This window comes from Vanessa atalanta, chromosome 2 (assembly GCF_905147765.1).
Source record: "Vanessa atalanta chromosome 2, ilVanAtal1.2, whole genome shotgun sequence".
NCBI classification, from domain to species: Eukaryota; Metazoa; Arthropoda; class Insecta; order Lepidoptera; family Nymphalidae; genus Vanessa; species Vanessa atalanta.
Window position 1 is genome coordinate 11,995,682 of NC_061872.1, and position 24,206 is coordinate 12,019,887.

At 32.8% G+C, this 24,206-nt stretch overlaps 1 protein-coding gene across 1 annotated transcript in view; it reads right to left on the minus strand.

Moving 5' to 3' along the window:
* LOC125073362 (arrestin homolog) overlaps positions 1–24,206 on the minus strand; it is a 52,190-nt gene that overhangs the window by 20,062 nt on the left and 7,922 nt on the right. The window contains exons 3-5 of the mRNA XM_047684168.1: positions 11,681–11,801; positions 7,852–7,999; positions 5,527–5,680 (exon numbers count right to left, since the gene is read on the minus strand). Coding sequence (XP_047540124.1) covers positions 5,527–5,680; positions 7,852–7,999; positions 11,681–11,801 — 423 coding nt within the window. The remainder of the gene's footprint in view (positions 1–5,526; positions 5,681–7,851; positions 8,000–11,680; positions 11,802–24,206) is intronic.

Consider the following 24,206-nt stretch of genomic DNA (forward strand, 5'->3'; position numbering starts at 1 on the left):
GCGACATGGGAACCTGAATGAAAAAAGCGTACTCCGTCCTTAAATACTGGCAACGAACCTGCAAGCCCCCCGATGTTGTAGATATTCATTCATCATGTGAGCCTCCTGCTCGTTTGCCACATATCATATAAACATAATAATAAAGGAAATAGGACCTGATGCCCCAATATTTGATACAATTTGAGATTACTCAATACCTTTTAAAATAAAACCAACTGTATATTATATAAGTCCATATTATAAGGCGTTTTGTTTAGAGGCCATTGTACTCGTAACTGGTCCCCATTGTTTGAAGTGTCGCAATAAAAGGTTCGATACATGGAGAATTCCTAATAACCTCCTTCATGTTTCCGAGTAGACGTTTTGTGGAGGTCGAGTTACGTACGGTTAAAGAATTGACCCAAATATAGTCTTTAACGCGTGTGGTACAAGTGAGAACATTAACACCAAAATTGCTTAATATTTAACGCGTATTAGGTTTATTTTTCCATTACATTTATTACATTTATATAAAGATGTACGATTTATTACAGAAAAACAGATAAATCAAATCAAATCGATGTAGAATGGTAAGGGGTATATTAATATAAATAACTGTTTGTTTGTCTGTGAATTCCCAAGCTCTCGGATCAAGGTCAAAAACGGTTATCGTGGCCAAAGATTTCGGGGTTTCGAATCCAACACAACCCGGATTCCACTCCATTTTATTCACAAAAATGTAGTCGCGCGAGACGCTCCAGAAGTGTAAATCGAAATTGATGTTTGTTAAAATAATTTATAGATAAAGAAAATACTTATTATTATAAGAAAGTGTCATTACATTGCCATCACAGAATGAGACGATTCTACTCAGATATGCTAATAGATGTCGACAACGACCAGAAAAATATTTTTTGTTTTTTACGTACCTAAATATATTTTCTAAAAGATAGTCCTTCATAATCACAGTCACATGCTTATAAAAGGACTTTAGCCATTTAATTTCAAAAAATGTATTTATCATTTACAATGCCGTAAATTAAAAAAAAAAGCTTTTAGAAAACTTTAATAGTCAAAGTATATCGTTCTATGCAAAACCATGTTAAGCGTAAGAAGCGTAGAGCAATTATACAGCGAAATGACTTTAACAGAGAAACAAGCGAGTTTTCAGCGGATTTCTCTCGTAGAAATTACATTCCGAGCCGGTGAACTGTTATGATAGACTTGTGTTTCGAATCAAATGTTCTCGATAATGAAATATTTTAAAGTTGTATTTAACATAGGACATTTGCGTTGTTAGAAATATTAACTATACCTTCCAGATCTAACCTAGATAAAATATGTTATCTTTAATCAATTATTAATTTTTAGTCCAGCTACATTTTCCGTGAACAAAAATAAATATAGGTCTTACAGTCGAAATTACAATTATATGTGAAATTCGTGATTAAATACGATCTTAAGTATCTACAAATTGGTCGACCATTCTTCATCCTACGACATGAAATTAAAAAACTTAAATTAAATTACTTGGTGGTACCATCCACTTATCAGATATTCTACCGCCAAACAGCAGTAATCATTATCGTTGTGTTTCGGTTTGAAGGCTGAGTGAGCCAGTGTAACTACAGGCACAAGGGACGTAACATCAACGTTGGTGGCGCATTAGTGATATAAGGAATTGTTAATATTTCTTACAACGCCATTGTCTATGGGCGGTATTGATCACTTACCATCAGGTGGCCCATTTGCTCGCCAGCCTACCGATATCATAAAAAAAACCGTTCCATTGATGTCGTGAACCTAGTAACATATACTTCAAATAAGCTACTAATATGGCCTGATGAAAAGTGGTCATCATATTCCATAGATGCTTACTAAGCTTTAGCAGTCTAATTTGCGGAAGACTAAGCCTTGTCACCTTCCATACGCTTCTGCTGCGATATCTTGACAAAAAACCCTGTAACTCTTTTATGGCCCTGATTCGGGTTTTGAATCTTCAACCTTGAATGTTAAACTCTGGAGACGAGGCAGTCAGAGTAGTAGATATCATAAACATTGTCTTCAAATTAATTGCTAAGTCATATTAAACAAAAGCTTTACAATTATTGAAAAAATGCAAAAATTTAAGAACACATTTCTTTGACAATAAAATACAGAGATTCTTCTAAATGTGTCTAAATCTTGTGGCATTTAATATATCATGTGAGATTTCGATTCAAAAGTGCTTGTATTGTATATTATTGTATATTATAATACTGTATTTAAAGTTTTAATAGAGATAGCCAATCAAAGCAAAGATTGTTTTTACTACGTTTCGATTGGCTAACTTCTTCAGATGATGTCTTAACGTAAGAACTGTTGCCTTAGACCGTTACCGAACACAGCTCAATGGAGTAGGATAATGTGCATTATGTATGGTTATATGGGTGACGGGGTATTTACCTGTACCGTGGGATTGCCCAGCGACACATATAATGAAGGTTCGATTTTCAAAAAAGTAAATAGGTATTCTACAATACTTCGCTCCATCGGAATTAATCGAATGTTTTCTAATTTTTTAAAAAGTCTAAAAGATCCCGCTTAAGAAACTAAAAATAAATGTTTTGTTGATAGCTGATTTAAATATAACGAGTTCCTTGGAATAGTTTATAAAGTAATAAAAAAGTGTGTGTATTGTGTTTAGAATATATATAAATATAAAAAGTCTATTAATTGTAATAACTGACTCATAATAGTTGCGATCAGAGGTAACAAATTTAACCATAAAATTGACTTCAACGTAATATTATCCACCAAGATATTTTATATGACAAAGCCATAAAACAAGCAGTAAAACTTGTTATTATTTTATTTGCAGTTTCACATCATACCGTGACGCTTCATGCATAATTAATATTTATATTCTTGTAACATAAATTACGTTTATTATTTTGACCTGGAAAATAGTTTAGTTGTAAGGTTACGGTGCGTAAACTTTAAGTTATTTATTTTATGAATTCTATGACCTCAAATCTAATTTAGTTTTAAAATTATAAATAGCTAGCTGCTGCACACGGTTTGATCTACGTTATACGTTGCTGCTCAACCTTGATAATCATTTCCAATCAAAGAAGGAAAGATAAATAACTTGGATCTTCCTTTGGAGCTCAGCTATATTGTGCAGTACGTTAGTAAGAACTGGTAATTCTTGGCTGAAAAAAAAAAAGATTTATAATACAACACTACTCCACTAAATAATTTATATCCACTTTAATTTTTCTTCCACAGTTCTGATAATAGTTTCGGTAAAACGCAAGTTTTTCGCAAAGGCAAATTTAATATTATCGACTATTCAAGCTTGCGACCATTTATATCGCGTCAAATGTTGTTTATTTGGCTTTCGTTCTCTGGTGGTTAGAATACTTTAGAACTGTCCGGAGCTGGTCCGACCAGCTAGCATTTATTGAAGAATGTTTGAAGAATTTCAACGAGCTCATCTCCGAATAAGTACAGATATTTTTCAGCTTTGATTAGACCGATAAGAGCAAAACAGATAACAAAGATGAACAGCGGCTCGGTATGTAGATTCTACAGAGAGGAACTGACAAAAAAAGTATTTATAAGTAATTACTCTTTTCCGTCAATGATATAAAAGGGAAATTACCAGAAAGAAAATCGATATAAAGTCTGCCTGATAATAAATGGGTACTTATTATTATTCTTATTCTTAGTGTAACCTTCAACTATTTTCATTCTTTAAATTAATTCAAAATCAAAACGTTATTCAAAAGGTCTTCACAAGCACTTTTGAATAGCCATTTCACAGGATTATATTAAATATAAATCTGCGAGTAAAAGTATCATAAGTCTTTACAAAAGTTAGAGGCTATCGGATGTACCTAAGTATAGAATTAAAGGTTTTACTCTCTCGTCTCTTTGAGTGTCCTTCGTCCCTCCGAATCTGTATAAAGTCAAGTTCTCACAGAAGTTTTAGCCGGTAGAAATCCCGTAAAACCCATTTTACGAACCTTACAGGGACTGGAGTATATGTATTTCAGATATTACAATAATTTGTTGTATGTAATACCAATATTAATAGCAACGTTTGTATATAATCATTTATATATTTATTTGAATAATTATAGATTAATTTAAAAAAATCAATACAAAAAATATAGCAATCGTGAAAAGTTGCAGCGAAAGACATTATATAGATGTATGCTACAATGTTAGTGAAATGACTCGGAGTGAAGTCTCAAGTATGCTAAGTATCCAAAGCCGTAGCACGTCAGCATTGCAAGATGCCTCGAATACCGAGATTAGTTATACAAGATACCTATATTAACCTACCTACCTGTTTTATTATGTAACGTGTCTATATGGACACATTACCGTCTTTACCATAGGGGACATGGGGCACGTGCCCAGGGCTCCCATCCTGAAAGGGCCCCGAAGAACCAAATATTTACCAAATTAAACCAAAAAATATATAGAAAAGGGCCCCAAATTCATGGGTGCCCAAGGGCCCCAGCACATCTTGAGAGGGCTCTGTATAGACATGCACTAATACATCGACGTTAACTTTTTTTATCTATTTACATACATTACTTGGTGGCTTTGAGCTAGTCCGTCTAAGGTATATACCACTCACTCATCAAGTATTCTACCATTAAATAGCAATGCTTGTTATGTTTCGGTTTGAAATTTCGGTATTTTCACATTACGGTTTAAGGAGTATTGCTTTTTTTCAATATTATCTCTTACAATAAGATTATCCATAAACTAACATCAGTGTTTAGTGTTCGATGAATTATCGGTTTTCGACATTAAAAACAACAACAAAACGCGTGGTTTGTTTGTAAACAACATCCTGAAAGAACAACAACTGAATAGTCAACATATTGACGAATTCGATATGACAAAATTTATGTCAATAAGCGTTTGTGATTGATTTAACTTCCTTGTAGTAAATACCTATGTTTATTTAGGTTAATACGTACATTAAAACGTTATGTTTTGTTCATTGTACGATTTTAACGTACTTCCCTTATCATGAACGAACCTATGCCACAAATAATATAATATATCACTGAGCTTGTGTTCTTCAAATATTTAAAGACCAAGAGAGCGCTTCCAAAAACAAAAATGTCTTCAAAATTAAGATACCGGATTTTGTAACAACCCCCTTTCTAATAATTTTAAAACAGTCTAAAACTACCGCACTCGCGATACCTTAACCCTTCTCCAACATTGATATCATACGATATTTAGGTAGGTATAAGGTAGGCCGGGAATGGCTTCACCGGTTATCACATAAAATGTTGTGTTCAGGTTTTAAGGGTGATTGAGCCAGTATTACTTAAGGCACAAAGACAACCTTAGTTCCCAAAACGAAACCTTAGTTCCCAAGGTTGGTGGCATTTTAACGAATGGTTAATATTTCTTATGGCAATATGTATGGGCATTTGGCAACCTGTATAACTACAATAAATAATCATAATGAAAATAAAATTAACCCGTTTATACAAAATACTCCGGTATTTTACAAGAATAAAAGGCTCTTACCTAAGCACGTTGTGATGTGCCAGCGTACTGAGCGTGCGGTGTGGTGACGGCGGTAACACTGGCGGTATAGCAGATGACTTGCCAGGACCTTGAAGTACTCGTATACCCATACGAACTGTGTTGCGTCTTGATACTTTCTCATCAGCTCGTTCCGCTAAAGAAGGCAAAAAATTCTCGTATAATATTAAGTATGAAATAATGAACCATTATAAGTCTCGTGAACAATTTTTCAGGTAGCAAAAATTATAATAAAATTCATGCTAAAAGTATAAAGCAAGTTTAAAGCTTTTGGTTCAGAATATTCTAGCGAGAGCTCAGAGAAAAATATACGACTTGTATTTTTCTCTGAGCTAATTTTGTATAACAGTATAACTATTTTATTATGTAAATTATAATTTATATTAACCAGAGCTTATTTACATTTACAAGATACATATCTATAAATTATATATTTAATATAATTACGGATTAGTTGATATGATATTATTGACGGGCTTCATAATAGTTTAGATTTCTAACACCGTTGTCGGAATTGGTAGGAAAAAAAAGAGAAAAAAAAAAATCCTTGCAAAAACAAAGTATTATTTTAATGACAAGTCAACAGGTAAAAATTATCGTTCAAGATTTGAATAAGTATTTTATCAATGTAGTCTATATTTTAAATTAAAATTTTAGATGACTGATTCCTTTTTTAAATTTTAATTGAAGCGAAAAAAACTCCGATATTATATTTCGCACGTGTCGGGAGCAAGATGGATGGTTCGTGTTTCTTACACTTGACGCCTTTTACGACTTAAGTGCGTTTGAGGTAAGGCTTAGATATGAGTATAGTCAGTATATAAGGCCAAGTATGTCGTGTAATGAGTGTCTTTTATGCAATATTGTATGTTAATAATTATGTTTAACATATTTTTGGTAGAACTATGTAAAACTAGGTACAAGCTAAGGCTATGAGTTAAGTCTGAGAGCTAACGCAATGACCTAAGGCTCATTATAAATGTAGGTACTTGTTTTAGTAAGTGCTTTTGTATCTTAACGCTTATCTTAATTTTCTGGGGGATAAAATTTTTGCTTTGAAACATATTTTCTTAACTTTATATTTCTAATTCTTCTAAGGTTCTTTTTGGACTTAAGTTTGTTTCTACGTAATACTCTTTACTCCAAACTTCAGTGGGGCACCTATTCGTATGCCCTTGTAGGGATAATAAGTAATGCCATTGATGCATTAAAATAATTCGAAAACTCACGTAGACGTAATAGGTACTGTATAAGCACTATTCGACTAGCTTATTTTAGTAATAATTCATAGTCTTAAGTCATATGTAATGTTGTTATGGGGTAATGTAGCAAATATTGAAATGTATTTATTCTGCAGAAAAGACCACCATTATCATTTAACAATTAAAATTAATAATAACTAATAATTTCACCAACTAAAACGACAAATAGCCTGTGACGCCGTATTTGACCGTGGCACCCAAACTTCGCGCCAAAAATAAAAATTCTATGCTTCAGTGACGTTTGCCACAGATATAAAATGACGAAATTGATAAATGTTTTTTTTTTTTTTATATTCGTAGTCAGCAATTTTGAAATGAATAATGTTCAAAACTCATAATGAAAATATTTAGTTTGTTATTATTATTTGTCGGGCTAAGTTTCAATATAATAAGGAATGTCTCGATAATAGATATTCATTCTTATCTTTAACATAAGAACTTTCATGGAATGTTATTAAAATTATTATAGACGAGATAAGTACCATAACACAATAGCGCGGTATGTCGCGTCCGAACTGCAACGTGTTGTCGCGCGCGGTTTAATTTTCGTCGGCGCCGCGTTTTGTCGTTGACAAAAATGCTTATAAAAAATTCAGATACATATATTTTAACCTTAGGGCTGGTATTTATTTTTTATGTTTAAATGAAACTGCTAAAAAAGTCTAGTTAAAAAATTATGGATTTCTGAGGTAAAAAAAAAAAACATAAAAAAGAACTTTTTTCAAATCAATTAAAAATATAAGATGTGAAAAATAACGCAACTGGATTTTTTATTAAAAAGTTTTATATTCAAAATATACGAAGTAGGACCTGCGAATTTTATCAAGTTGTTTTTAATATGGCACCGAATGTATATTATTTGTTTTATTTAGCGTTTATTACACAGTAAAGAAAAAGGTATTAAAGGCATGCTAATCCTTTGAACAGAGTTCCTCTAAAACAGATTGACAGTGAAAAATATATTTGTTACATTTTAAATATGGGTAATTTAAAACGAGAGATACATATTGGATCATTTATATTCAGTCCGGATTTAACGACTTACCAATATACGCTCGTACGTCGTACGATGTTCCAATAGGCGCTCCGTGATATTGTTTCGCCGGCACGAGCTGGACGCTCGGCGGCGCCAGTGGAGTCAACTCTAAGTGGAACGGAAACGCATTTGTCCCCAGCCTCTTGATAAGTGCATCCTGGAGCAAAAATGAAATTGTAGTACGTATAAAACCGATATGAACAGGTGCAGTGGAGGGTTTAGCTTATGCTTAGTCGTGGGTTGATATTTAGGCAAATATCACTTAGTTTTGTCGTTTATTTCACCACGATCTTAGAAAAGATGGTGAAATGATCTTGAGGAAATTTGGCTTATTTCTGACTAAGGGGAAATTCTTCTTAAAGAAATCATTCCGTTTTCCTTCACAGTTGAACACGAGATTAATTATACACACAAAAAATTAACATGTAAGCTCAGTGGTGCTTGGTCGGAGCTAAAAGCTTACTCGAAGATTACAGGTTGAACCTGCAATCTTCGGTTAAGCTTTTTAAGTCATGTTGACGGACGGGCAAATGGGCCACCTGATGGTAAGTACTCACCACCGCCCAAAGATATTAGCGCTGAAAGAATATTAATCATTCCATACATCACACCAAACTAGCGCTACTAACCTTGAGAGCTTAGATTTTATTTACCTTGTGCCTATAACAATAATACTAAGTATTGTTGTTTGCGATATATCTTATGAGGTCCCCCAGACGGGCTTGCACAGATTATACTACCAAAAAAACTCACCCGTTCTGGCCACTGGAATATCTCTATTCGGTTTTGAGTATATTTATGGTAAACATCAGTACGGTGTATACGAAAATAGTAAGTAAAGTTTACAGTGAAAACAGTAATGAAAAATCCATTGCAGTCGTAAATTCACTAACGAAATAGTAAAAAAAACGCTGAGCCGTGTGTTGTTCTATGAAGTTTGTACGCAGAACGTATTATTTTTAGAAATAGCGAAAAAATTTCCGCATAGCGTTTTGTCGAAATATTTTTTTTATCTGTTCTGTTCTTTCATGTTGTAAAGCTGTTGTTTTATTGCATACATGGCTACGTTCTATTATTTTTCGTTACGAATACATAAGTATCAAGGAAAATAAGGGATATAGTTGCAGAAGCAGGTCTACGAGATTTAGTTTCTATAGTGTAAATACTGATTAATATTACGTTTTTTTATTATTTATTTAATATAGGCAGACTGACAAATGGGTCACTTGATAGAAAGTGGTCACCAACGTCCATAAATATTTGCACTGTAAGAAATATTAACCAACCCTCGGATCGCCAATGCGTCACCAATCTAGAGAACTAAGATGTTTTGTAACTTATGCCTGTAGTAGCATTGGCTTCCTCACTCTTCAAACCACGAAACAACATTACAAGTTTTGCTGTAAGGTGATAGTATATGTGATGAGTAGGTGGCAAGCCTGACGTGAAGACGACCTTTCAAGAAACCCTACCACCAAGTGAACCCATGTCCCTGAGTGGTTTTAGGCTGTTCTTGGCTCTGAGGCTGATCCCTTAGTTATTTTGTTTCCAGATTTTCGATTCAGATATCCAATTAATAATTAAAAATAACTTATTTATGATATACATTGTTGATGTTCGGTACCTTTTTAAGTTTCCTTGATCGATTTTCGGTCACTACGATCAATATCAAAGATCACCAATATTGGCGCCAATTTGAAGATTATGTAATATAAACTTTTTGATTACATGTTCGCTGATGGCTACATGTATAAGACTATATGGCCAATTTTCGTTCACGGCCAATACCAAAGATTAACCAGCTATTGGCTCAAATATATTTGTATATAATTTCCTATCAAAACTAACTTCATAATGCTTCATCTTTATGCGTTTTTCATGTATGATGTTTATTAATCTTTCGGTGTGTGAAGCGAAGTCGCATATGGTCGTAATTTGACTTACGAGCCAAATTGAAAGCCATCGCATAGAGTGAATCACAGAACGTTTAATGGCTATTCCGAGTTCCATTAAGATGTTCACATAACTTCTACATAATATTGGCACTGAAAAATTGGAAAAATTTAGAATAATAATACAACCTGCATGTGTCTAATTTCAAGGAAATTCTGCCACATGTGTATTCCACCACCCCGCATTGGAGCGGCGTGGTGGAATATGCTCCAAACCTTCTCCTCAAAGAGAGACTAGGCCTTAGCCCAGCAGTGGGAAATTTACAGGCTGCTAATGTAATATAAAATATTAACACTATAGTTATTTCAGTATTTTTTTTTTTAAATTAAACCACGCTTTATCACTTTTACGTACTACTATGTACAATAATCACAGCGTACGTAACGGTCGCATACAGTCAGCTGAATCTCTTCAAAAATTAACATCTCAATCATAGGTATTCTGCGATTTAATATACTGGTTATTGTTTGGCATGCCTTGCAATAAATTATTAATACCGTTCGAGGTAGTAGTTGATATAAACCTTATATTTACATATTCCAGGCGATTTATTAATAGTTCTGATATATTATGCTCTGCAAAGAGTTCTTGTATAATTTCCTCTAATATATTTATTTATAATACAACAGTTTTCCGCTTACGTAAATAACCACTTAGTTTTACTTCGATTTCAAAGTCCTTTTATTTCACGTCAATTAAATATCAAAGTTGTTAATTAGTCTTTATTTCGTTGGTATAAGCTATTCGTTGATAAATTCTATATCACTATTGCGTACAAAGATACAAAGCTGTGTGGAAATCGGATTAATGATATATAACCACTGACGACCTCCGTCACGTGGTCGAGTAGTGTGTACACCGGTTTTCATGGGTACGCCACTCCGAGGTCCCGTAAGGTTCGGTTTCCGGCCGAATCGATGTAGAAAAAGTTCATTAGTTTTCTATGTTGTCTTGGGTCTGAGTGTTTGTGGTACCGTCGTTACTTCTGATTTTCTATAACAAGTGCTTTAGCTACCTACATTGGCATCAGAGTAATGTATGTGATGTTGTCCAATATTTATTTATTTACTTTTGATGTTCCTCGTGACCGCACAAAACATAATATTATAGTGCACAGTACGCACAAAAACGAGATCACTCACTATTCCCTTACGTGTTTTTCTAGGAAAGAGAATTCAATATTTGCAACTGAGAATATTTCATGTCATGCAGAACCCTTACTTGGTTATAGAGCACTGTCCAAGCCCGTTTGGGTAGGTACCACGCACTCGTCATATATTCTACGGCCAAACAGCATACTTGGTATTATTGTATTCTGGTTTGAAGTGAGCTAATGTAAGCACAGACACAAGGACACATATCAGTTCCCAAAGTTGGCACAGGCGATGTCGAAAATGTTTAAAATTGCTTACGGCGCCATTATGTCTATGGACAGCATTTGTCCGTCCGATTCTACGGCCTTATAAGATAGGATCAAAATCAACGAAATTGGCTCGTTAAAAACCATAAAGAAGACAAAGTGATGTTTTGAATCATTGACTTTAAGGAATGATTGATAACTTCTTTAGCGTTAATGTTATTGGTGGTAGACGAATAACAATGAGCTAGCCCCTTTATCCGGATTGGCTGATTACTTAGAATAATTAAAGTCCACCAATCGCATCTTTCAGTAAATATGTTAACACCATATCCTTACAGCAGTATCTGAAACATTACGTATTCACTGATAGAAATCCATCAATAGAGATCTCTCAATCTTTATTTACGGGGAAAGTTTTGGTATATAATTTCTATTTTTAGTACTTTATACGCACGCAATAACACGGATATACCGTGTTATTGCGTGCGAATTCAAAACCAGTTACTAGTAATAATGTTGCTTTACCTGCAACGCTGTGTTCGGTTCCCTCTCAAGGTTGCAATGCAGCGGCCATATCTGCGCGAGGCTCATGATTGCCTCGTTACAGAACTTGAGGCCCATCACTTCTTCATCTTCGCGACCGTATCTGTCAACAGAACAAATTAAATAAACGATGTAAGTTGTGTTTTAATGTTAGCAACCGACGGGCGTAATGATTGAGTAATTATTTATTATTAATTTGGAGTGCAATTACGTAATCATTAAAATCAAAAATCCAACATATTTGTTATATAAACAAGGTAAAAAAAAGAAATTACATAAAAACTCTTCAGGCAATGACAGGTTTACATTTTTATTATCAAAATATAAATTCATATTTTATTACAGTATTCATTTTCGTTCATTATATTTGACGTATGAACGTGGACGTACAGTGGTCGTCCAATTTTTATATCGTAATATTTTGAAAATCGAATAAATATTTTTTAATGTGTAACCTCTTTCCAAACGATGAGTTTTTGAATACAATTTGAAAAACATTTGCTGCAAGTAACATTTCTGAGGCCCTTCAATTTTTTAAGTAGATTTATCAACCATTAGATTGGAATATAAATAAACATACTTTAATCAATTACTAAAATTGGTCATGCTGATTGTAAGTCCACAATTGACTTGAGACAAGAAAATCAACTAGCCACATCTGATAGTAAGTCGTTACCGTCGATAAATCCTAGTACTGCTAACGCAAATATACTTACTCTTTACGACGTTAAGCACCTTGTAATGGTAATTAGGACATGACCAGAATATATTTACAGTATACTATGAAGAACCGATGTTAGCTTAACGTTTAATACATTGCAGTAAACAGTCTACTTGAATAAAGTAAATTTTGATTTTGATTGACCCACGAAGTCTCCCAAGTTATTTAGATTAATTTATTTATTTTGTAATTTCGCGCTATCTTTACTCTTAGTCGTCTCAGGCACTCTGAGAGATCTTGAGAACACGAGCGTCACTCACTCGTACTAATAATACACGTCGATAATATAATTTAACGTGGAGGCATCTTCGCGAGTGAATAGATCTATTTAGAGTGTTTCAATTAGTAGATGGCGGTAGAATATAGTTCATTTAATGATAGGACTGTCTCACGAAACAGCAGCACTTAGTATTTTGAAGTGTGAGTGAGTCCAGTGTTAACCAGCACAAGAGACATAACAACTTAGTTTTCAAGGTAATGTTTAGTATTTATTATACCGCCAATGTCTATGGCAGATGATGACCACTTACCGTCAGTCTTACCTGTCCGCCTAAAATATTAAACATAATAACAAACCCAGGAATGCCTGCTGCCATACCAGCAGGTACATATTATACAAATAATTTACATATTATTGAACTTCTGGCGTCAGCAACATATATATAACAAAATATGTATTATCTGATTGTATTATATGTTGTCTTTGATTTATTATCGCTTTAAGCGCTTTATAAAAATCAAAAGCAAAGTCTGAACCATGAGAATAAGGTGATGACCGAGCGAACTAAATTTTTAAATGTTTTTTTTTTTTTTTTTTAATTCACATTATTGCGTTCTACACATTCGAGGGCAAAGGTATTGTTTTATTAATCTAGTATCAGATGTAAAATATTTAATAACTCATACTCATCCGAATATATCCATTAAAAACATTTTATATATTTGTTATTTGTAAAATTAATGCGGTTTCATGGAATGAATCTTAGTATTGGTATTTTGGTATTGATATTTTATAAAATTCGTTACATTATATTTGTGTCATTTGTGTAGTACTTTAATGCTTTCGGCATTTAAAAATTAGATTAGTTTTGATTAACGGAAACAGAAGTAGCCTATGATCGTCTATAGTCGAGAGGCATATCAATGAATTATTTTTAACATTATGTAGGGTTACAGATACAGTGTGTACTGGTTGCAATTCGAGTCTTAAGTTAATGGTAATAAGAACGACAATTAATAAAAGTGTTATAAGTTTATATAAGGTTCTATTTTTAAAAATTTTCAATACTCTGTATTTGTAATACACAATACAACTGTTACGTTTTATCTTTTAGCACTTTTACTTCGTATTCGATTAAATTTTTATTTATTTCGTATTCCAATATTCATATTTTTGTAAGATAGCAAACAGCCCTGCATAATAAGTGGTCACCACTGTCCAAACACATAGGCACCGTACATTTATTTTACCATTCCTTACATCGCAAATGCTCAATCAAATATGGGAACTACTACTTGTGGTATTGCTGTTTGGCGGTAGAATATCTGATGTGTGGATACCATTTGGTACCAACCAAGTAAACTATCATTAAATATCTGTATTTATTCATAGATAGATTGTTGATTATAGTTTTACAGGATATAGTTACTTTTTATATGAAAATTGTAACTATAGATTTCAGTAGTAGTAAATATAAAAATACGTTTCAAATAAAAATTCTTTTCGCAGAAAAAAATAATGATATACAATATTCACGAACTTGGCTGCCTTCCTTTATGTCAAGGGCGTCTCAAATCTTAGTTCTGGCAATCGTTCAATTTACTTAAAGAGCCTTAGGGCGCCTCTTAACTGGATATGCAAGACGAAATATTGTATTTAAATTTTGATATTTAAGAAATCTGAAGATCGAATTTCTAAGACATTCTACTAAAAATTGGTCTTAGTAGAACTATTGGCTGTGTGAAAAATAATATTGGTTCCACTCACAAAATATAGTGGCTGTGTGAAAAATAATATTGGTTACACTCAGAATATCTAGGAGATCTCTTGTGCTCGTAATAATGCTGATTCCCTTACTCTTGAAATTTATGTTTGGCGGTAGGTTTTTGTTTTGTAGTTGTGCATCACCATATCACTCAGTCATCACATATTTTACCGCCAAAAATATACAGTTTCTGGTTCTCTTATAGCGCGAATGTCTATGGGTAGGGATGACTGCTTAGATGTGTGTTCTAACATTGGATAATGTAGTATATTATCAAATACTTTCTTGTAACAAATATATATTATTTATATAACTGACTGGGCCGTATCCATCAAACAATAAAAGCACGCATGTGTTTGTGCACACACTTGCGCTTTATGGTGCACAATTGAGAACATGAAAATTCTCTCAGAAAAGTTAAACACTTTTATCTACTTATTAACATTTTCCAAGAAATTCTTAAAAGTAATAATCAATTGAATTGTTCGATATTATCTTCTATGTTGCAAGACACGTGTAATTTTAATTCGATTCGTTTTTCTCTGAACTCCAATAAAAAGACTAGTATTGAAATGCAATAAGATTTCATGTGAAATCTGGCTTCATTTCCTGTAATAGATCTAATTATACATCACCGTAGAATTGTTAATACTGTTAGATTATAATATAGGTATATCACGAGATTGTAAACTGTCGGAAGAATGTGATCGGTTTTTCAACTACAAAAAAACGTATACATTTTCGATAGTTGATCATCTTTCAGTTAGGTTAGGTTAGAGTTTTTATAATTTATATGTAATTAGCTATGTAGATTATAATCTACCGAAAAGTAATGCGTTAAATTGTAAGCAGTAAGTTTCGGTTAACAATCTTTCGAAAGTTTACAATTTCACGAGATAGATTATAATCTAACGGTATTTATAATTATACGGTGTCATACATACACATAGTTGATCTAATACGTTTAGAAAAAAGAAAAAATATTTTGGAGGAAACATTTTATTTTATACTTGGTGGAAGGATTTGCAATCCCGTCTAGGTAGCTACCACCCACACATACTAGCGCCAAACAGCAATATTTTTGAGTTATTGAGTTCTGTTTTAAAGGATGTGATGATATATTTGTTGATTTTCATTCAGAATATATTATGCATATAATTTTATTTAACTAATATAATGTATCACGAATAAATTAAAAGAGTAACGACTGAGTTTCTTGCTGGTTCTTCGCGGTAGAATCTACATACCGAACTGGTAGTTGCTTTAGTTAACATAGTTCTGTAAAAAGACGATTCAAATGTAACAGCCTACTTGAATAAAGTATATTTTGGTTTTTTGTGAGTCAGTGTACTTAAAGTCATAATATTGGCGACACATTGGCGATGTTAGGTTAATATTTCTTGCAGTGCCAATATATAGTGACTCACCACCAGATGGTTCATATTTCAGCCCGACTGTCTATTTTTAACAAATAATTTAAAAAAACAGTTTGAATAAGGCTCAAGCATTTTTTTTTTAAATTTAACCTTGCGAGGTAGTCAGGTCGAAGCCTTAGCAAAAATACAGAATTAAGTGAGACTATTTCCAACAAAGCTTCCGTTTGATGGTCATTATTCGTTCAATGAATCGTCCGTAAAGTATATTAAGAACTCCGTAAGAAAGATATGACCATAACAATTATTTCTTCGATTTAAATATTTCAACGAGTAATATTCATTAGTTTGAAAAATATTATTGTCCTGAATATTATAGTTGGAGTATCAATTCTACTCAATTTATCTATACGCATCCGAAGTTTTTATTTTTTTTTAATATATATGAAAATGGGCCAACTCATAGTAAGTCACCACTGCTCATAGAAAATGGCAAAGAAATATTAATCAGTATATCGCCAACCAACGTTGTGCCACCGACCTTGGGAAAAATGTTATGTTCCTTGCACCTGTAGTTACACTGCTCCACTCGACCATCAGGGACACGGCAATACTGAGTACTACTGTTTGGCGATAGATGATGTGATGATTGGATGATACCTACCCAGACGGGCTTGCACAAAGCTACCACCAAGAAAATAACATCACTGACATCATTAAATTGACCAATGACGTGCCACATTGGACCGTCAAGTTAGCCAACTGCGCAATATCTAATAATTTCTTTATTCTCTCACATAGTCCGATGGGGCGAAAAATCTGACACGACTGGAAGAGCTCCACCACACCACATAAATTATAAACACTGCTAATTTCAAGACTTGAGGATTTTTCGAATTGCATCTACGAAGTTTCCGATCCGAATTTTGAATTCAGAACTTCGATATTTGCACACTTATAAGTTAGCCAGTGTACAAAAGGCTATATTAGAACTTTGAATATTATAGTATTAACGTATACAAACTAATTGTAATAAGCCTATCTGCATACATTCGGTCGAATTCCATCATTGCAATCCCAACTAGCATCATATATCGTCAACATTAAATGTAATATTCAAATACGTCAAGTATTTTAATTTGCATCATTGATTTTATAACTATTAGCAGCTAAATTAGTATAATCGGATGTATAAATTATTATACTATGTCAACAATCCGTTTAATGGCGTATTAATACTCTCGATATTTAAGCTCCGAATATTAAAAAAAAAAGTAACAGTTTGATGATAATAATCTTCAATCACATCAATAGATATTGATTTCATAGTATACTTGGTGCTAGGGCTTTGTGCAAGCCCGTCTGGGGAGGTACCCACTCATCAAATATTCTACCGCCAAGCAGCAGTACTTGGTATTATTGTGTTTCGGTTTGAAGGGTAAATGAGCCAGTGTAACTACAAGCACAAGGCACATAACATCTAAGTTCCCAAGGTCGGTGGCGCATTGGTGATGGAAGGATTGGTTAATATTTCTTACAGCGCCATTGTCTATGGCTGGTGATGATCACTTACCATCAGGTGGCCCATTTGCACGTCAGCCTACCGATATCATAAAAAAGTCATAGTTAATGCCACGTGGCTTTAAATATTCTAGCACTCAGCAATAGGTTTACGTCACGTGAGCTTACAGTACGTCACAAGACGTGGATCTAATTTCTATCGACGGATGTTATTTGTGTGATGTATCCCTTCAGAAGGCGAGCCTCAAGGGACGTGCTGATCGTAATTTTGCTGATTAAAAATTCAATGCGAGTATCTACGCAGTATAGCTTTAACTTAAAACATATTATATCTTTAAGTTTTACATGCACAATCCACTCGATTTATCTGGCCTGCCAACTAATACACGTGACAGATTAAGTAAGGAATTATAAAATAAATAATTAGGTTACAAAAACGCTTATTAATTATTGAATGTTTTAATAAATTCTGTAATAATAATAATTAGATTTAAATTATTTTTGAATTATATTGATAACATTGATACTAAATAAGAGGGTACTTTGACTTTTCTGTTCAATATTGTGAATCTTGTCATTTGTAGTGAGGCTTATATAAGTGATGGAAGTTCCGTACATAAGACTTTATTCTTTACTCTTCCCGGAGCAGCAAGGTGTTAACATTTAAGCTATGATATAATTTTGTGATAAAGTATAATTATTATTGCTTGTTAAATTATTGATGATACATGAATTGTGTTTTTTGCAATTATCAAGATACAGAGTTAGTATTAGGTAATTGGTGTTAATGTAAATATTAATTGATACAATATTACGATTACTACAACTATTATAATGGTTAAATAAAATATTTGTGTTTCATATATAATCTTTTATTGTTTTATAACCTTAAAATATAATAAAGTAATAAAGAAATGGAAATTATTCTTAAAATATCCTGACATAATGTATTTTGACGACCTCCGTGGTCGGACGACCTCCGTGGTCGAGTAGTGTGAACACCGGTTTTCATGGGTACGCCTCTCCGAGGTCCAGGGTTCGATTCCCGGCCGAGTTGATGTAGAAAAAGTTTATTAGTTTTTTATGTTGTCTTGGGTCTGGGTGTATGTGGTACCGTCGTTACTTCTGACTTTCCATAACACAAGTGCTTTAGCTACTTACATTGGGATCAGAGTAATGTATGTGATGTTGTCCAATGTTTATTTTATTTATTTATAAGTCTCTATAAAAAATCTAACACGCGTATTGTGTTCGATATCACTAAATGATGATGAAAAATATTAAAGAAAATTATAATGTAAGAATATACTAAAAATCTCTTTAAAAACAAGTAAGAATGAATATTTTTTATGATTACCAGTTGAGGCGACGCATTTGCAACTTGAGAATACAATTAATCTTATCTAGAGACGGGTTTAATCGTGCTTTCAGGTAAGAGTAAAATACGTCGCAAGATAATTAATTATCATTGTCAAATTAAAAAATAAAATATTGTCAAAATAAATTTTAATGCATCTAAAATTTATATGTAAGCATCTTTGTCTAAATACGGATTATAAAAATTAAAAATAAATATAATTTCTTTGTTTCTATATTGAAGAAAATATGCAGAACTATTGATCAAATTCTATTATTTTTTTGTCCCAGTGTGTATAAATTGTATTTATATATCACTTTCTTGATCAATTAACTGCACCCGTGCGAAGCCAGGGCAAGCCGCTATAGTTATATAAATTAATTTTACTGTCTATTTGTTTGTCGGTTCGATATAATCTTGTAATCGGTTTTTAACTAAATTCCCAACGATACTGATGCTTTAAAAATTAAAAAAAACACGCAAAACACTGATGCGTGATTAAAAAAACTAATATACCAATAAAATATGCATACAATACATATTTATATAACTATTTAGCTAATAATTACAAAGAAACCAACAGACTGATACGATAGTTAAAAGGGAAACATAACATTGAAAAGATTAATTTTCGGTACCGAAACACTGACTAACGTCCTTGGGAAGTAAGTATTTCAGGATATAATAAATAAATCTTCAAATTATCAAAGAAAATATTTATGCAATTCTATATAAGATAGGAGATTTAATTATATCTTTGGCACTACTATGCGGCTATACAATATTATGAATTTATTGGATTTAATAATGATACGCTTACCTTGTTATTGAAATAGTTTACTAATCCACTAATAAATAATGATTATCGGCTTGTAATATATATTAAAATAAAAAATTATGAACAAAATATCAAATTGTTGCATAAGCTGTAATAAATATTTATGTTCTTGGTATTCTCTACCTTTCTCGCTAGAAAACCGTGTTATCGTATAAATGACGTGGGCAGGGCAATACAACGGAATACCTACTAAATTTAAATGAAGTGTGGGGGGGCGGTATAATAATTTAAAATTATTCACTATTCTGGTCAGTCTCCGAGTCATGTAATTTTTAGTAGCAGTCCAAACTTTGGAAGGCATTCGTGTTGGAATGTCATCCCATCAAATTATGAGAATGAAGGTATAGTGGGTCTTCTGTTTGTGCACACATAATTTGTAAATTAACACCTACTGCGCGTGTGATGTTATAGGAGGTCGTGGCCTGAATTTGAACAACAGGATATTATTATTGTTCACTAAATTGTAGGTTATACGTTGTACATCCTAGCCTGTAAATATGCTTACTTTTAAATAATGAGAAAGATTTACATTAAGTAAAAATAAAAATGATAATTTTGTAGATTAAGAACAATCGTGTATACTTTTAGTTTTCCCGTCGAAACTTTCTAAAGACTTACTGACATTAACACTAAGAGATTGAAAGATACATTTTCATCTTATTCCGTTTAGTTCACGAATTTTTTTTTATAACCTATAAGAGCCATATTTTTGTCATTCATTCGTTTCAGTTAACGAAAATATTTATAAGGAACAGGAACTTTTTGGTATCAGATATTCTACCGCCAAACAGCAGTACTTAGTACTGTTGCGATCCGGTTTTAGGGGTGAGTGAGCCAGTCTACAGGCATAAGGGACATAACATCTGAGTTCCCAAGGTTGGTACCACAATGTTGGGTGGCGATGGAAGAAATTATTTATGCAGTTTTTGCTAAAGAGGTAAGGAGAATCAATTATAATAACATCAGTACTTGATACTGAAGGCTTTATGTAAAAAAATATTACGAGAAAGCAATTCACATCTTCACGTTTGAGGATAATATTAGTTTGTAAATGATTGTAGACGGTAATTTTAACTGTTATTCATATGTTTCGATATGGTTTTGATAAACCTATTCTGTCCGTTAAACCAGCTTCTTCAAACGGATAAATCTTTCACATTGTAATTCATAAAATATGGGCATGAAATTAATGCTTGTCACGTCAGTAGTCTAAATTAGAAGCGATTGAAAATACGAAGTGCAACTCATCTGGTATAAGTTTCACGTAAATTGCTTTATTATAATTTTTAGTTAAGCTTTACAAACAAACATTTCCTCCCTTATTAGTATAGAAGGTAGGTAGACGAAACATCTCATATAATTGGTATATTTTTAGGAGATGCCAATATTTAGAAGGGAAAATTATAAAACAACAGAATTGTTTCTGTCGCTCATAATTTAATCGCTATTGACTTTCGATATAACGAAGGTGTCGAAAGCGTTCATGTCAATCATCCCTCTGAGCCATGGCTTACTTGGTATACAGTTGAAGTCGTTTCCTTGACGAAAAGCTTATGATAATCCAAATTATTAGAATGATAATATTTATATTAAATGAAGAACTCATAATTGAATTATTTCTAATTTAAAATTCCTTAAGGAATAAAATATAAAATGATACCTTTTTCAAAACGAGCTAATATTTGAACTAAAATGAATAAAATTTAAATACAAGGTATTTTTCTGTAACCAAAACCAAATCTTCGTAACATTTCAAATACAACTACAAATTTAAATATAAGATTTATTGACAAGAAATAAATAATATTTTGTAATAAAACATTATGATTGATTCATGCTATTTGATTGATTTTCTCCTGACAGATTTCAGTGGCCATTCAAACCTTATTAAAGTACTCAAAAGCGTTTGCAACTATACATTGAAGGTCCTATAATTCGAGGGCATATGACCGGGTGAGACCACGCGCAGGGCGAACGTCTTAAAATGTTTTTTAAAACTAGACTAATAGGTGGACTGGCAAATTGCTACTGCAAGGAATATTAATCTTTCCTCACATCACCAATGCGCCGCCTTGGGAATTAAGATGTTATGTCTCTTGTCCGAGATAGCCCAGTGATTAGAACGCGTGCATCTTAACCGATGATTTCGGGTTCAAACCCAGGCAAGCACCACTGATTTTTCAAATTGATTTGATTAATTTTTCTTTATAATCTTCACATCTCATCTCGCGCTTGTCGATGAAGGGAAACATCATGAAGAAACTTGCATGTGTCTAAATTCAAAGAAATTCTGCCACATGTGTATCCACCAACGCGCATTGGAGCAGCGTGGTGGAATCAAAAGGAGATGAGGCTTTAGCCTAGCAGTGGGAAATTTACTGGTTGTTAATGTTTGAATGTTGTTACATTAGATACAATTTTGGAATCTTATTATAGAAAACCTGACCCAGTAAGGATGTATTGACGATTAATCGGAATGGAACTATCTGGAATGGTACGAACCACACGTCACGGACGTTTTTAAGAATGGTCGTTGAGGCTAACCAGATTTGTAGGATATATTCTAAACATCAAGTGTGTGCTTAAACACAAGGGTAACCTCTATTCCCTTATTTTCTTATGTCGTATATCTGATACGAACGGAAAGAGTTCACCAAAGTCCCAACGACCTACTTCGGAGGAACGATAACGTGGCAGAATTTCATTGAAATTAGACACATGCAGGTTTCATCACGATGTTTTTCTATCTCTCTATCTATCTAATGTAAAAATAACATTACCTAAAAAAGGCTCGATAAAAGGTTATTTAGGTACATATATTAATCAACAAGTTAATATTGGTTGATCTTTATACACGATAAATAATAATAATTTATTTGTATTCAATAAATGTATGTAATTTAACTGGTTGAATAAAGTAACTTCTTGTATGTTCGTCTTTTAGATACTAGATTCCGAACCAGTCTTAATATACGCACAACATAACATGACTATAACTAACATAAAAAGGCTTGTAAAAGATTTTAAAGAATATTTAGATTTTTATAGTCAAGATAGTTTAAAACAATATACAGTTGGTATTCAAGAGAGGAAATTTATTCTAAGTTGCCCGACAGTGCGTTTTAGTGGAATCCACATTCACGGCTATTAAGCTTGCTGGCAAGACAAATTCTTAAAGTGGGCTTTTAAGCTCAAGTCAAGTTTAGCGGAGGCTTATTTGAATAAGATTTTTTGTATTTACTATATTAAACCATAAACATTTGTCATATGTACGTTTTTATTTAAACTTCTCATTTAATTAAAAGACGACCTCCGTGGTCGAGTTGTGTGTACACCGGTTTTCATGGGTACGCCACTCCAAGATCCCGGGTTCGATTCCCGGCCGAGTCAATGTAGTTAGTTTTCTATGTTGTCTTGGGTCTGGGTGTATGTGGTACCGTCGTTACTTCTGATTTTCCATAACACAAGCTACTTACATTGGGATCAGAGTAATGTATGTGATGTTGTCCAATATTAAAATATTAAATATTAAATTATATAATACTACATATATAATAATTATATATACTAGTCTCCCGGGGTCTCCCGCGAAATTTCACGTTTATTCAAATAATATTTCAGGAAGTTTGGCGCCAAAATCATGACCCTCTTTTAAATGAAATTTTTAATACCACATAGTATCACATTAGTTCAGTTAGAATGTTTACGTGTTCATTTTTTTCTTATACAGCCGTAGTACAGATCTCTAGCCGGCCTGTAATTTTTTTCCGCTCTCTAAAATTAATTATTTCTTAAACAGTAACAATTTAGTAAATTGCAATCAGAATACTCTTTAATTTTATGCACATCTACGACTAAAACTCTTCAAAATGAGACAATAATCGATTTTATATATGCAGCCATCGTCCCATAATCACTGGGACAAAAATCGGCTTACGATTTTAATATATAAGATAAATCCAAGCATTCATTTGAGCATGGCATGTATAGGGAAATAAATATCTTTCAAAATATTTATTATAAGCAAAAAGTATTTTAATAATTTTCCATTTTGTAAATATACCAACGTTACCCGATAATTCATTTCCAAATGGGAATACATTTATATTGTAAGCTAAAAGATATTTCGTTATTGAAAAAACTAAATGACTTTTGTATTATTTATGAACAGTATTGGATTCGAGGGAAAATAAAAGTCTCGGTTTTTTTCCCGCATTCATTCTACACTGGTCTATGTTTACGAATTACGACATTCTTTTTAATTTCTGATTACATGACCAGTAAATGACCATCCTAGTAGAGTCATAGAAGTAAACTTGATAGCTTTAATGTTTCTATATGAATAGCAAGTAAGTGTTTTGTCGATCATCAGAAGTTTTCTTAGAGATAGAAAAGTCAAAGGTTCGATTCTGATCCCTTAAAAATGGAAATATCAGTAATACCTTAAAACACATTACCTAAAACAATAAATGAAATTATTTAAAGTACCTACAGCTAGGAAAAAGCCTTACTTTAAGGAGAAGTCTTGGAGTTAATTCCACTACGCTCCTCGAATGCTGGTTAGTGAATTCACATGTATCAGAATTCATTTCCTATGAACATGAGATTATTATAAACACAAATGAAGCACATGGAAATGTTGCTTGTCTGGGTTTGTCCAAAATTATCGTTATAAATAGACGCATTCTAACCACTGGGTCATCTCGGCATCAT